General features: G+C 43.4%; 1 protein-coding gene across 1 annotated transcript; it reads right to left on the reverse strand.

The window, feature by feature from the left end:
* Window positions 1–2,680: 2,680 nt before the first annotated feature.
* Window positions 2,681–11,997, reverse strand: nr1d4b (nuclear receptor subfamily 1, group D, member 4b). The gene is made up of 8 exons (XM_062466393.1): window positions 11,301–11,997; window positions 7,152–7,472; window positions 6,942–7,030; window positions 6,683–6,827; window positions 4,839–5,365; window positions 4,514–4,699; window positions 4,195–4,405; window positions 2,681–4,081 (listed from the first exon to the last, which is right to left on the reverse strand). The coding sequence occupies exons 1-8, from the start codon at window positions 11,314–11,316 to the stop codon at window positions 3,885–3,887; spliced, it is 1,692 nt and encodes a 563-aa protein (XP_062322377.1). The 5' UTR covers window positions 11,317–11,997; the 3' UTR covers window positions 2,681–3,884.
* Between the last annotated feature and the right edge of the window lie 2,645 nt (window positions 11,998–14,642).

Below are 14,642 nucleotides of genomic sequence, written 5' to 3' on the forward strand. Positions count from 1 at the left end.
GACCGGTTTAGTAACAGATAGACAGGAGTAATGAGATAGAATTTAAGAACATTATAAAACCAAGATTACTCTTCTTACGAAATCTTTTCTGGAAACAGAAAGCACAACATGACTTCCCCTCTATCACACTTCAACTGATTGTTGATACTGATACTGAGGAAATATCTCCAGAGACTGAATCCGCTAAAAGGTCATATTAGAATATTGGTTTCCTGTACATCAGATCCCTATCTACAAAAGCTGTTTTGATTAACGACTTGATATCTCCGCGCAGTCTGAACCTGATGGGACTCTCTGTAACCTGTCTGAAACCTGACAAATTGTACCCCTCGGAATGAAATGCTCCGGATTTGGCGTACACGTTCCTCGTGTCTCTAAGAAAGGTGGCAGTGTTGCTGTGATCTATGACTCCAGATTCAACCTCAGCCTGAATTATGTGAACACCTGTAAAACATTTATGATAATTTGCATGAAACCACCAACTACACTAAAGAGGAATAATCCTATTAGTTCTGCCCCCTCCCCTCATTTTGTATACCCACTCTGTATCGCTGCCCACATTCTGTTCCTACAGGAATTTGTTGATTTTGCTGCAGACTTTGTGATATATACTGATAACATCCTAATTATAGGATATTTCAACATTCATGTGAATGACTCGACGGATCCATTAAGCAAGGCCTTCACCGCTCTCAAAGATTCCACAGGCTTCACCCAGGTGGTCTCCAAACCTACCCATCCTCTGTTGCTGGGTTTTGCCAGTCGGAGGCAATGGAGGTACCGGGAGTTCTTACATAGAGTTTCTCTTCTTTTGGAACAGACATCATGCTCTATTCTATGGTGCCCGGCGCCTCCTATGATGGATCACACAGAATTCCTGGCCCCTTCCTATCCATCGACCTGGCTGTCCTGTGATGCTGTGCTGATCATTCGATTCCCAGCCCTGTTGCTACCACTGCCTAAACTGACACGAGTTGAGATGACAGCTACTGTGGATGACAGCTACTACAAAACATTTAGTTGGAACTCTGAATATCTGTATTTCATTTAGTCATGAAATATGCATGACTATGTTTAGCCTACGGTCCCACCTCTCTGTCACCAACCATCTATGGAGGATGGGATCCCTCACCATATTGCTCCTCCCAAGGTTTCTTCCATTATTTCTCAATTTGTTTTCCTGGGAGTTTCTCCTTGTCTTCCTTGAGGGTTTCGGTTTGTTGAGGGGCAGTTCTGTGAGCTTTTGTGAAGCCCTCTATGACATTGCTTGTAAAGAGGGCTATACAAATAACTGTTGGTTTGACTTTATTTTATTTGATAACAGATGGTATAACTGGTTACTGCTCACACCGTCTCAATGTTGTTTATAACAATCCTATTCTGGCGGCTGTGGCTCAGGGGGTAGAGAGGGTTGTCTGTTAATCGCAAGGTTGGTGGTTCGATCCCCGACTCCTCCTCGGTCATGTGCAGAAGTATCCTTGAGCAAGACTCTGAACCCCAAGTTGCTCCCGGTGGGCAGGCCGGCGCCTTGCATGGTAGCTCGCTGCCGTCGGTATGTGTGAGTATGAATGGGTGAATTAGAGGCAAAACATTGTCAAGTGCTTTGAGTCCTGCTAAGGTAGAAAAGCGCTATATAAATGCAGTCCATTTACCATTTATTCTTGTATAGAAGTGTCATGCATAAATCTGAGTTACTACTCTTGACTAAAACTCAATCCAACCTAACTAGAGGGCCACGAGATGGCAGCAGAGTTCCATGTTGTATCTGTTCAGGATCAAACTTGAGGTCATGGTTCCAATTTGTTAACTGCGACACAAGACACAATGCTTTCTGGATCCTGACCAGAAACTTTGGTGTCTGGTCATATTAGATCTATTCTCTTAAAATTTTTAGTAGAAATTCATAGTAATCAAAACCTACGTCTCTGCCATAACTGACAATCAACCTAAAGAACTTTCCGTACATTGGCCCAATGCACTTGTTACCTTGCCAATACACTTGCTGTCCAGCAGGTGGTGTATATAGACTTTTGTATCACTCTGAACGCTGCCTCCCTTTATTGGAAAGGATTTGTTGCACATAGATGGCAACAATGCTGTCAATCTATCATGTTGCATTCAGGATTAAACTGGCAGCTGGACTGCATAACAAAATATGATGAAACATTTCTGTGTGTCTGAGTAGCCCTGGTCCTCTTCTTAAGAGTGTTTGTTCTCACTAAGCACATCTGTTTCATGCTTTCAGATTGCTCAATGCTGATATTGTGCTGCCAAAGGTTTTTATTTCCAGACAGGCTGCAGATGCCTCATGCACCTGGTCATTTGTTTTCTGTGCATGTGCTTGGCCAGGTCATGAGGACATGGACTGCAAGTCTTTTCACACAGTAAGCCTCCACTTATTTCCAAGTATATCTGATACGTCACCCTAATCACAAATAGATCAACTAGTGACCCCTCCCACTACTCTGGTACGAATATCTTAGTGATCTTAAGATCTTAAAATGTCCGTTGCAATTTAAAAATTCAATGAGATTTACATTTTCAAGTGTTGTACATTGTCTCATGATTATGAAAAACTAGCATGTAATTAGCTGAAGGACAACTGTTGCTAGATGACAGTGTTTTGGCAGTCCTAAATGTTGGCTTGTAGACAAGGAACAAGAAATGAGGAAAAGAAACATTATATATAATCTCATTTAATAGTGGTTCTCTATGGAAGAAGTTAACCATGAAACATTTACAAAATGTACACAAAGTGATGCAATCAATCAACAATAGTTATATTTCAATAATATAGGTTCAAATCAAACAGTATTTACACATCTCAGAGCTTGCTCCCTCTTTGCAGTCAAATTGAGGATTGTGTTTGTACATATCAGAGGAAGACTATGGACCAATCCTGTACATCCTCTGACATCCCCTCGTGATCTCCTCATATCTCCAACACTCCAGGTGGAGTTCATAATGGTGCTTCTCTTCAAACAGTAATAGGCACCGACAAAAAAATGGAGTAGGAACCGAAAACAAAGATAACAGTATATACAATTTGTGCAACAACAGAATAACTTTTATACACATCCCAACACTGTGGTCTAAAATGACCAATAGGTTCTCCCTGATTACAGAAATATAATGCATCATTTCAATACTTAGAAATGTAAATAATGCATTCGTTTTTATCAAAGCCTAAATTCATGATTTTCTACATTATTTTTCAACATGATGAAATGTTTTAAAATAGCTTAATTCTAACAGTGCATACATAGATGTCTAATAGTGTGTTACACTTAGCTAATGGTCTATGACACTGGTTAATCACAGAGGTTTGTTCATGTGTGGAAAGTGCTTAACCTGTCAGTTAGGGTGAATGTGTAGGAAGAAAACAGAGGTTGCTGTATATTCCCTTTCTGCGTGAAGAGTGTATGTGCTCTCTTGATGCTGGTAACGTGTCTGTCTACCGAGACAGAGGGACACACGTAGTACTGTGAGGAATGAGAGAAGGAAGAGACTCTACATTTGGTCTTCAGAGCACTCACAGTCACTGACAGTCCCTGGTGTTGAGCTTGACCAGCAGGGTGGTTTGAGGCCAATCTCACACAGAGCAGATTAGTTTATCTGGAAGCAGCTGGAAAACTCTATATATGGGGGTTGACTTCAGGAGTCACCCCCTCAGGTCCTCTATTTTCCGTTGAGATGTCTTTCAGTTCACTCAATCACCTCGTCAGATCCCACATTGCTGCCAGTGAATCTCAGCATCCTCACAGCTGGGCTGGAGTGAAGGGTACTTGTCACCAGGAGGTTCCCCAAAGAACTGCCCCTAGTTAGGGACTCTGGTGGTCCCATGCACCCCCTTTGTTGGTTCTCTAGACTGAAGCCCCAGGGTTTCAGGGGTCGATCCGGAAAGCCAGCAGCTTGTCGGAGTGCTGGTTGTTGAGGGTGCGCAGGTCGGGCAGACGCAGCAACAGCTTGGGGAAGAGGGCGCTGTCGTCTGGGCGGCGGCGAGTGATGAGGGAGCGCAGGGCTTTGATCAAACTGTCCTGTAGCAGCTCTACGGCTCCTACATCAGCTACGCCAGAGCGATCTGAGATGAAGGGGAGAGACTGAGTGTTAAATAGGCTGAAACTGTGTGTTGGTTGTACGTGTAGTATGTGCGCAGGTGTGTTTTTTCATTTCATTTTACTATGCCTCTCTTACCGGCAGACACCAGCACCACAGCCATGAAGAGGGCCATCTCGTCAGGTTCTAGCCCCAGAGAGCCCAATTTTTCACTGAAGTCAAACATGGCATCCAGCAAGGACCCCATGCCCAGCGCCCGCAGGGATGCCAGGGAGTATGTCTGCCCATTCAGGAAGGTCACTGTCCTCTCTTTGGGGTCAAACAGGGAGCAGAACCTGACCATCAGAACCTGGGAACACAGCAGGATCACAGGTAAGTATTGGACAGGCAACACTCAGGAAAGGAAACACTCTTTCCATCCAGTTTCTCTTTAAAGTTGTTCTGTGATTGACTGTACCTGGAAGGTTCCTGACTTGAGCAACATGACCTGGTCGTGTTGGCTGAGACTTTGGAAGCCTGGGATACTCTTGGCAAACTCCACCACCTCCTTGACAGCTGGGGTGAAGCACTGGGAGAAGGACTCCCACACTTGCTGGCTCGACCGACTGGCAGAGACAACGGGACATGCGTTCAGGGGACACGCCTGGGAGGGAGACATTGAGGAAGGAAAGAGAGACTCGTTTAAAATGTGCTCAGTGCTGTGTATATCGTTTAAAAAAGAAAATTTTAAGAGACGGATATCTTGTTGTGTTTCAGATATTTGTAAAACTATACAAACTCACCAGCACTTTGGCACCTCCGTTCAATTTCCAGGGACAGGAAGTCTGGTTCTCAGATTCACTGTGATGATTGGTTGGGTTGGTCTGAGCAGACTGGTTACCATTGGCTGGACACTGACTCATACTAGATGATTGGGTGAAGGTATATCTAGCATTGTCGTTGTTGGCAGTTGGGTTGTTGTGAGGGGCAACTGAGAAGCTGGCAGGTGTGGGGTAGTTTGTCTGGTACCCCTGAGGGTGGGGGTTGTTGTGTTGGTGTGCTGAGTAGATGGAATCATGGGTTGCATTATTTCGGAAAGTGGAAGAGCAGTTGTTGTTGTTAAGAGCTACCATCTTGGGGGGTTTCTCGTCCTTAAACATGTTTTGGTAAACTGCTTCATTGGATTGGTTCTCTGGACTGGAGGGGGCATCAGAGGAAGAGGAGGAGTCAATCTCCATGGAAGCTGATTCATTAAGACTGTTCATGTAGCTCTGCATCTCGTCCAATAGCCTTTGCTTCTCTCTCTTAGGGATACGCCCAAAACGAACAGCTGGAAGAAAGACAAAGTGAGAATAAGTTGGCAAGTTAAATTCAAGTAATGTCACAAAGAACATCTGATATTGTGCTGTATAATGTAGTTCCGCACAAATAAACAGTAATAATGCTATCCTGTCCTTGCTCCTTAAGAAACAACCAGTCAGTAATCATCATGGACTTACACAGTAGGAGCCCCTACCCTCTCACCATCTGAATCCCCCCCACCCGAATCCCCACAATCACCCTCTGGCAAACCTATGTATAGCTCCTTGCCACTGTATGTGGCACTACATCCCCCAATGTCTCCCTCTCTCTCTTCTCCTTCCCTCCTTGCTCTCTTGTTCTTATCTCTCTCGGACTCTGTTAGGTTTATTTTCGATGTTAAAGTAGGTCAGTGGGTCAGATGGAGTGCATGTGATGCTATTACGGCAGCAGAGTGAAGACTAGTGTGGAAGTCAAAGATGGGAGTAGAGGTAAAGAGGTGAGAGAGGTGGAGGGAAAGGAGGGAGAGTTGTTAGCATAGAGGTGATAGTATGAGAGAATGCAAGAAATTATAGATTAAAGGAGCCGCGAGTGAGAGAATAATGTCCAAACAATAAAATAAGGACAAAAAACTAAAGTTTGCAATATGCACGACACTGCAATTTAATACAAGATAAATTAGTGTCTGATTCTTCTCTCCTGTGCTTAGGCTTTCTGGGTCACCTAAATATGGTTGTCCCAGATAAGCAGATGATTTATTGTCACCTAGTTCAGTGAGACCCCAGGAGAGTTGTGCAGGTAGTACAGTAGCACAGATGGATGGGACTGCCTCTCTGTAACTGTACCATCTCCCAGCTCTCTAATGATTTACATTACAACTGCATTTTGTAATTGCTTTGATTTTTCGAGGTCTGTGCAGTAATAATAATAGATATGAAAGCACACTTAAGTGTAAATGGGGGGTGATCAGGGGCATGGTGCCCCAGTTTCCTAAAATAAACCATATTTGACTGCGTGACGGATGACTACTGGGACACCCTTGCTCCTCTTGCCATAAATCACAAATGGAGTATGGTGAGACTGGAGACGAGGAACAAGGGAGGAAGGGAGAGGGGCAGAAGGAGAGTGAAAGGAAGATGCACAATAAGCAAGGGGCGATCTCATGCTGCTAGAAAGCTAGGCTACCGTCTCTAGTAGGATCTCCATCTGGCACTGGCCATTCAAATGTGTAACCATGGAAACAGCACTTGGAGGAAAAGCTCCCAGACGTTTTTTTGGATGCTTGCCAGGATAACTGAACAATGGACTGTGTCCTAATGATTTTCACGCCATGTTCCATGTCTCTTACCATCTCTGGACATGCCCACAGACAGACACTTCTTGAAGCGGCAGTGCTGGCACCGGTTGCGATTCATACGCATGATCAGGCAGTTCTCATTCTTCACACACATCTTGTAGTTGATATTCTGCTGGATGCTGCGCCTGAAAAAGCCCTGCAAAGGAGGAGAGGAGAGATGAGTTGAAGATTGAGGAGTAGATTAGAGGAGAATTCTCGGCTGTGTGTCGGAGGGAGGGGGAGGGGTTATTGTCTGTGAATGAGACCTCACCTTGCAGCCCTCACAGGCATGTACACCATAGTGGAATCCAGATGCAATGTCTCCGCACACCTTACACAGTAGCACCATGCCTCCTGTCTCTGCAGAGCAAAAGCAAAAAGGATTGGTTAGACAAATGTGTTTGATGTTAGAAGAGAGATAGAGACAAGAAATTAATGAAAAAGAGAATGAGAAGAGATATTCAATAGAAGAATAGCTTACTTGTGAAAGTGCCAGTAAAGCCACAGGGTCTCTTGGCCACCATTGGATGCGTGTAAGACTGGTGGGCAGACGATACTGTAGCAGTCCTTGCAGTAGGTGCATTGCTGACCTCAGGGAACTGAAAGACCAATTTGGGGGAGGGTGGGGACCTTGCTTGCTGCTCCCTTCTCCGTTTAAGAGGTGCAACCTCCTGGAAGGAAACTCCCTCTGGAGATGAAGGCTGGGAGTGAGAGGAGGGAGACTGAGTCTGGTACCCACTGGAGGGGCTGCCAGGGCTGGGGCTGGCACTGCCAGAGGACCCCGCATATAAGATGACACCACCTGGAAGAGCACAGAAGAGAGGACGGGATATTTAGGATTCGGTGTCATATGGCGAAAAGGCAAAATAGCGTTTGGTTGATTTAGCTGGTCTGAATAAACTCTTATTCTTATTATCTTTTTATAATATGGAAACAGGTTAAGTAGGCAATTATTTATATGCCCAATCTACCGAAAAAAACATGTTAAAAATCAATGGCTCTGAAGTTTGGAGCGTAAATTGAAATGTCTCATAACCAACGCTCACTAGTCCCTCCTTCTCCCCTCCCCTTTGGAAAGATCGTGCTCTGCCTACGAAATGAGCGATAGCCCTCACGTGTACGCTGAGCCAGCCAGCCGCCTCCTCGCTTTCATCTCACTGTTCCCCTTTTGGCGACGCGCCCAGAGTCCTCTCAAACCGCCAGCCACCTGACCGCCAACTCACATGGACTCCTGACACAGTTCCCGCCTGTGCTCACAAGGCGCTTTCCGCAGTCCCGTGTAGACAACAGCCGCAGTACAATAACAGGCAGCAGGGAGATCACGTTTGTAAGAGGGGGCTTTAAAGCTGTAAGTACAGAGCGAAAGGCAGGATAGGCTACCGTCTGTTTATACTCAGGCATTCCACTGAGTCACCGGAAGACTAAAAAGGGCATGCAAACGTGAACGGTCACGTTTTTCGCGACACACAAGTGACTTGGTTTAAGTTTTGGTCGGTGAATTAAAGCTTCACGAGTGTGGACTTGGTGCTTGTATTACATCCAACATAGCCTATTACAACCCCTTGTGAATAAAGAATGATTGATTTTCTCCACGGCACTTTATCGCAGGCCTAAATGATCTAAGTCACATATCAGGATAATGTCACATCTAAAGATGTGACCTTTAATATTAAGGGTATGAAAGTGAAACACGCACATACATTATTATGTATGTGTTATTTTACTTCTAGGACCTTGTCGACGTATGAATAATATGAATCATCTATATACATTTTTTCAACTCCCTGTTTTACTCTAGCAGGCACGTATTGATTTTCGGAGTCGGTAATTCCTCTGTCAACATGAGTCATAACTGGGATGGTCTGTGGGCTTCTCTGTTTGTGTGAGAGCTTCTTGAATCTGATGGGTCTGAAAATAATCTAGCCCAAACACACGCATTCTAACATACATCACACACATTATGTCCCCATCCCCTCCCCAGATCCACCCACATCCCTGCCTTACCCATCCCTGCCCTACCCGCCCCAAGTCAAACACTCACACACTCACAGTCCCTCCCTTACTCTTTCCAGTTTCTCAGACGTGGTCTCGGTGTGGTAGCAGATTCAGTTACCAGGAATTGGAGCTGACCAAGCAGATGCTAGACCTATGCTCTGGGCTAGCCCCTCCTTTGTACTCGCTGACATACAGAGGTAGCCTGTGCATGTGACCTGTGAAGACATAGTTGGCTGTACAGGCAAGGACAAAAACAAAACATGCTGTAGCCCCTCCTTTCCTTCCCCTCCCTCTTGCTCTCTTATGTGTCCAGGACTAGGCGCTTGCAAGGGGAGACAGGTGACATGTGTGTTTACATTACTAATGCTTGAAAGGAAACGCCCCTCACGATCCCTCTCCCATGTGTCTATAGGCAGCTCTGCATGGCCATTAGACCGTTGGCACGTGATAGACAACTTAGCTTGAGATCTATAATTCAGTTGATAAAAAGTGGTTCTACTGTGAATACAGTACACATGCAGATAACCTTCAGTAAGTAAGTCAATCCTATGTCACACACAAGTGTCTTGAATCCTTTATTACAATGTAATTTCTGGCATTTTCCCTACATAACTAATGATTATATAAATTCATTGGAGATACTGCTATATTAGAGCATGAAGTCGTCCTCCCACTCCCTGATTTGAGTCATCAGTGTTTCTGAAGATACCTGTGTTCCAGCTAATCTGGTATTAGTCCCCAACAACGTGAGTCTTCCAATCCAGTCATACTTATGTCCTTCCCCTCAGCCTCTCTCTCATTGACCTCTTACCCCATTTTACATTCATTCTGCAAGACTTCTAAATATTCAATTAGAAAGTTTTTTTTTCTAATGCTTTAATTGTAATCTATAACATTTATGAAGAATTTAACTGGAATTTTAGTGTAACAGCGACATTTAATGAAATGTAATTAAAGTAACATAATATTGTCCAATTTACATTATTTGAAAGATATTTCCCTTAATGTAATCGAATACTAAACCTATTATTACCTGGGACTATCAGTAGTTTCTGCGGAGCTATGTTTTCGTTTTTGTTTCAGTATGGAACTACTTTGAGTAGGTTATTATGTGTCTCCAAATGACCTGAATGTGTGTTGTTGCAAGTTAGGTTCTTCGTCTGGTATCGGCGAGATGTAGCAACGATACTGTACGCTGGTTGAGTAACATAAGTGAAAACCTTCTGACCCACTGACCAACCTCTCACTAACTGCAACTAAGTATGCCGGAGTCCCCTATCAGGCTGTTCGTGTGAGAGCAGAGTTCGGAGGATACAAATACCAGGAAGGCGGGGTGCCTGAGAATCACGCGCGACACGTGGATGCCTCGGCTTCTGCACGTGCACTTTTGGCCCTCGGCATAAGGTGCGCATTCTAGTCATGCGCATGACGCCCACCATAATCAAAACAGCTACCATGAAGTCTGGCAGCAGTTTTTAGACATAGAGGGGTGGGTCATTCTACATTATTGCTTATAACTTTGATAGTCAAGTCAAATGTATTTCTATAGCATATTTAAAAACAACCAGTTTTAGCCAACACTCTTGACCACATTTTCATCTTAAGAAATCCATGAAGGACCTCTGAATTTATAATTATTGAGTAATAGGCTACATTTGACAGTGATTAGTTTGCAGTAATATAGCAAAATTAAAATGACATGTTTTAACCACACTAGGCCTACTTCTAATCACACTCGGAGTATAATACCATATGTCTTTATTGTGTCTGAATCAACCAACCTGGCATGTGGCCTAATATGTGGGCGTCAGGGCACCCCAACTGTTTGCATTAGATTAAGCAATACTTTTGAAACAGCTAACCAAGGGCTACATGCCTTTTTAGGCTACTGAACTCATTATATTTGGCTACTAATTGCTTGTTTAGGAAGGCGCAATGACTAATTCATCTTTAAGTAGGTATTCTGGCAGTGCCTCATGTTTGTGAAAAGTCGTGAGAGTACGTTTACAAGCCTGTCTTACACGTGTAATGAGAGGGAACGGTAAAAAAAAGCCGGTGACCGTGACTGTTGTAAATGAATGACAGGCCGTCACCCAAGCCTACGATCAACAAGAAAAAAACATATTTGACAGTCCACTCTGAAAAGAAGTTCATATCAAAAGCTACTTTTATAGAACCCAACGTGATTTGATTAGATAGCAGAAAATAACCCTAAACACATGGATCTGGTCATGACCCCACAAGCAGCATACAACACATGACCAGAAAGATCGTTTGAGGTCGACTATGCAGCTGTAGGCTACGTGAACATAAGTGCTATTGAAAGCAAAACAAAACCAAGGTTACTTGCTCGATGTCGCAAGGATGCTGTGACATATAAGTACTTAGATGGAATTCCCCTCTATGTGAACCTACAACCAAGTATAGCCTACCATGTATAACAGTCATCGAAATCATAATTGTATCATAATATGGCACAATGCACAATGAAAACCACAAGCCACAAACGAGGTTCTCGTTGCAATTCATGCTTAAAATATAGCCACAGGCAATACGTTCTGAACTAAATAGCATCTTTCCTAATACATAATATAAATACAGCATAGAATCCTGTACATTGCTCGGTTAAACTCACCAGGGCTGTTGTCCATGGTTCTGTGTTGTTGTTTGTTGTTTATTATTTAGTAATTAAGTTGTTCTGTGTCTGTTGTTTTTGTGCGTCAATAAAGAGTTTTGTTAATATAGGTGAAAGAGTCATGAACCGCCAGCACATTGACCGGGTATCCCAAAGATCTGAGCAATGAAAGTGTGCACAGGGCATTGGTGTCCTGTCAAGGTGGTTGGTGAAAAAAAGAAGACCAAAATCTCAATATTCAATGGACAAAAAGGTTAGAAATTGCCTCCGAAGTGCGTAAACGCGAACAGGTTGAGTGCCTCCGTCTGTCTTTCTGTTGGTGTCCTTGGAGCTTGTGGTGTACAGTAACTATAACTGCAACGTAACAAGAGTTCTTTAAAAAAGAATCTCTAATATTCAGCTTGAGTGCCAGTGTACAGTGACAATAAACATCCCCAGACAGTGTGGAAGTAGTTTAAACACACCCTCCCATTAATAGTCAACACCGCGCCCACTCTAACCAGCACGTTTTCAGACGTTTTAAGAAATGTGACCAGTTTTTGTCCCCCTTTCTGCCCCTTCAACCTCACTTGCTGGAAACAGGGATTACACTCTCTCTCTCTCTTCCTATCTCGCCGAGTGTCACGCTTTCTCAAAGTATTTTTTCCACCTCCCTTTCTACCCCCGCTATTTCTCACGTTTTCATTGGTGGAGGCAAGACAGTTGGACTCATTCGGCATTGGAATGCTGGTAAAGCCCAGCTGCATGTGCGCTCGGCATGTGAGCTGCCGAGCCCGATGTCCTACTGACACACATTTTATGCAAATACGCCGTGCCTGGTTATAGAAGGGATGGGGAAAGGAGAGCAAGCACATGCGGAATGGGCGGTCCTCACCGTGACTCCAGCTTCCACCCTCCCTCTGCCCCTTCATCACGTTCTGCCTTTCGTAGGTAGCATGGTTTGCCCCGGGTCTTCTCTGAACATCGGAAATGGGCAGGGACATACTTATTATGGGTCAACAGAGTTTGGCTACTTGTACGCTAGAAGCATGAGACTGATCAACAGAACTTGCCAGAATGTGGGATGTCCTTATAGATGCATCGTAACCGCTCACGTTTTTGGTGGAGAGAGGGATTTGAATATAGAATATAGGTCATTCAGTTTCGTCTAGAGGGCGGGGTGCTATTAGGATATAGGAATAAGCGTATATTTGAGTGTTTAGTATATAAACTATGGGAATGGAAGTTATATATTAGACAATAAAACACGTAAACTTGGTTGGTTGTAAATAAGACGAAGCCATAGCTAATATGTAGGTCATGACCAATAATATCAAAATGTGAATGCTATAGCCTACTAGTAATATCTATTTTTGATCAGTTTGATCACATATGATAGCCTACGTACAGCATAGACTTGGGATTGTATAGAATTAACGCTCATGACAAGAACCGTAAAACGTGATGAAAATAAAGACGCTTGCCCGTCACGTGTTTTTGCTATTAAAACAGCGCCTCGCCGTGGTCAAATCGACATTATAGCCTACAGTCTAGGCTATAGCGCAGTCCACCCTTCATGAGTCCATTGACATAATGACTACACTTCTGTGCACTGAAAATCAGATTTTTTGTTGTTGCATGAGATAAAATGACTAATTTACATATTTTGTCAGCTATGGACGTGCTATTTCTCCAATCACAAATGTACCTAGCTGGCAATATAGAAATAACGGCATAGAGGTTATACAATGTACATATGTAACATAGTGCTAATTGCAATATGGCAAAGATTTTAAGATTCCTATATGTTGAATGTATGCACCTTCCTGCCAAAGTAAATCCCTTGTCTGTGCAAACTTTCATGGCGATTAAAACCCTTTCTGATTCTGATTCTGACAAGTAACAGACTTAAATTGCTCTCTGGGACTGTTGGACATGGAAACACCTTGTACTAAGCTAGTGTTGATTTCAGGATTCCCCTTTTTATTTTTGCGCGTTTCACTTTTTTACCACTAAGTGTCACTGTTAGCAAACAAAAAGTTGAGTAACCATACCTGTGAGAGGAGGTATTTTCAGTGTCAGTCTATATAGCTGTCAAGCTCTGTCTATTTTGTTAATGTGTTGTGTATAGATATGAGTGTGCGTGAATGTAAAGTGTGCATCTTGTGTGTGTGTGCAGGAACATACATGTTTGTCTTAAGGTGAGGTCCTGAGTAGGACGTCTGTCAGAACATGCTGTGACATGGCATGTTCATAATTACAGAGAGCAGTGAGTTTTGCAACTGAACAGAAACATACAGAAACAACTTCCAACATATACATTTACACACACAGATGTCCACCAACACACACACACACACGCACACACACACACACACACACACACACACACAAATACACACACAGCATCTATCATCTTCCGTCGCACAGGATGAAGACAGGCAGACAGACATACCTCCTGTAAGAAGGTCTGAGGGTACAGGTGATTGAGCAACTCCACTACCCCAGTGATTTAATTTGTTTACCTTTATTTTGTTGTAGTGGTAGGAGAGAAGGAGTGTAGAAGAGAGCAACAGTGAAAGAGGATAAAAAAGTAAGACTGATAAGACGGTTTATTTTAAGCAATGAATAAGATTGAATACAATTAGAAAATTATTTTGATGTCTTAATAAGTTAATGTATTAATTCTTAATACTAGTGTCATGCCTTCCTTGCAACCATATGCAATTCCTGACTCTCACTTTAGCTCTCCTTTATCCAATCACTACTATGGCCTCCAATAATTATATAATCCTGCAAGCAGTTTGTCCTGCAATCACCTCCATTTCTCCTTCCAATCAACAACTCTCCATTGGTCCAAAGTGCTCACACATATCTGCTATAATTAGACAATCACTTGCACATGTGGATCAAACTGCCTTTTAACCATTCAACCCTAAACTCACCCCTCCCCACTCCCCTTTTGTCCTATTTCCTCCCCCCTGTGTTTCTCAATCCCCTATTTTCCCTGATTTACACTTACTGCTACCCTCATGGTGCCCCCCTTCTCCCTCTCCTTCTATATCTGATTGAATTACCATAAGTGCAGTCCTTTGGCAAAATATGCCAGGTTGTTCTGATTAACACAGTCTTTGTTAGACCAGAACTTTCCACATGATCATACAGAGTTGTGGGAGGGGGGTACAGCTGGGGAGAAAAGCTGTGGAGAGAAAGATAGAGAAGGATGTATGCTGTGTAGACATTGAAAAATAAAGATGGAGTTAGTGAGGGGGATAAGGTGTAGTGAGCAGTGTATGGGCATGTAGAGGGGGAGGGAATCAGAAAGGAGAAGAAGGGAGGGGGAGTAAGACAGTAATAGTACTT

Source organism: Osmerus eperlanus, chromosome 1, assembly GCF_963692335.1.
Source record: "Osmerus eperlanus chromosome 1, fOsmEpe2.1, whole genome shotgun sequence".
NCBI lineage: Eukaryota > Metazoa > Chordata > Actinopteri > Osmeriformes > Osmeridae > Osmerus > Osmerus eperlanus.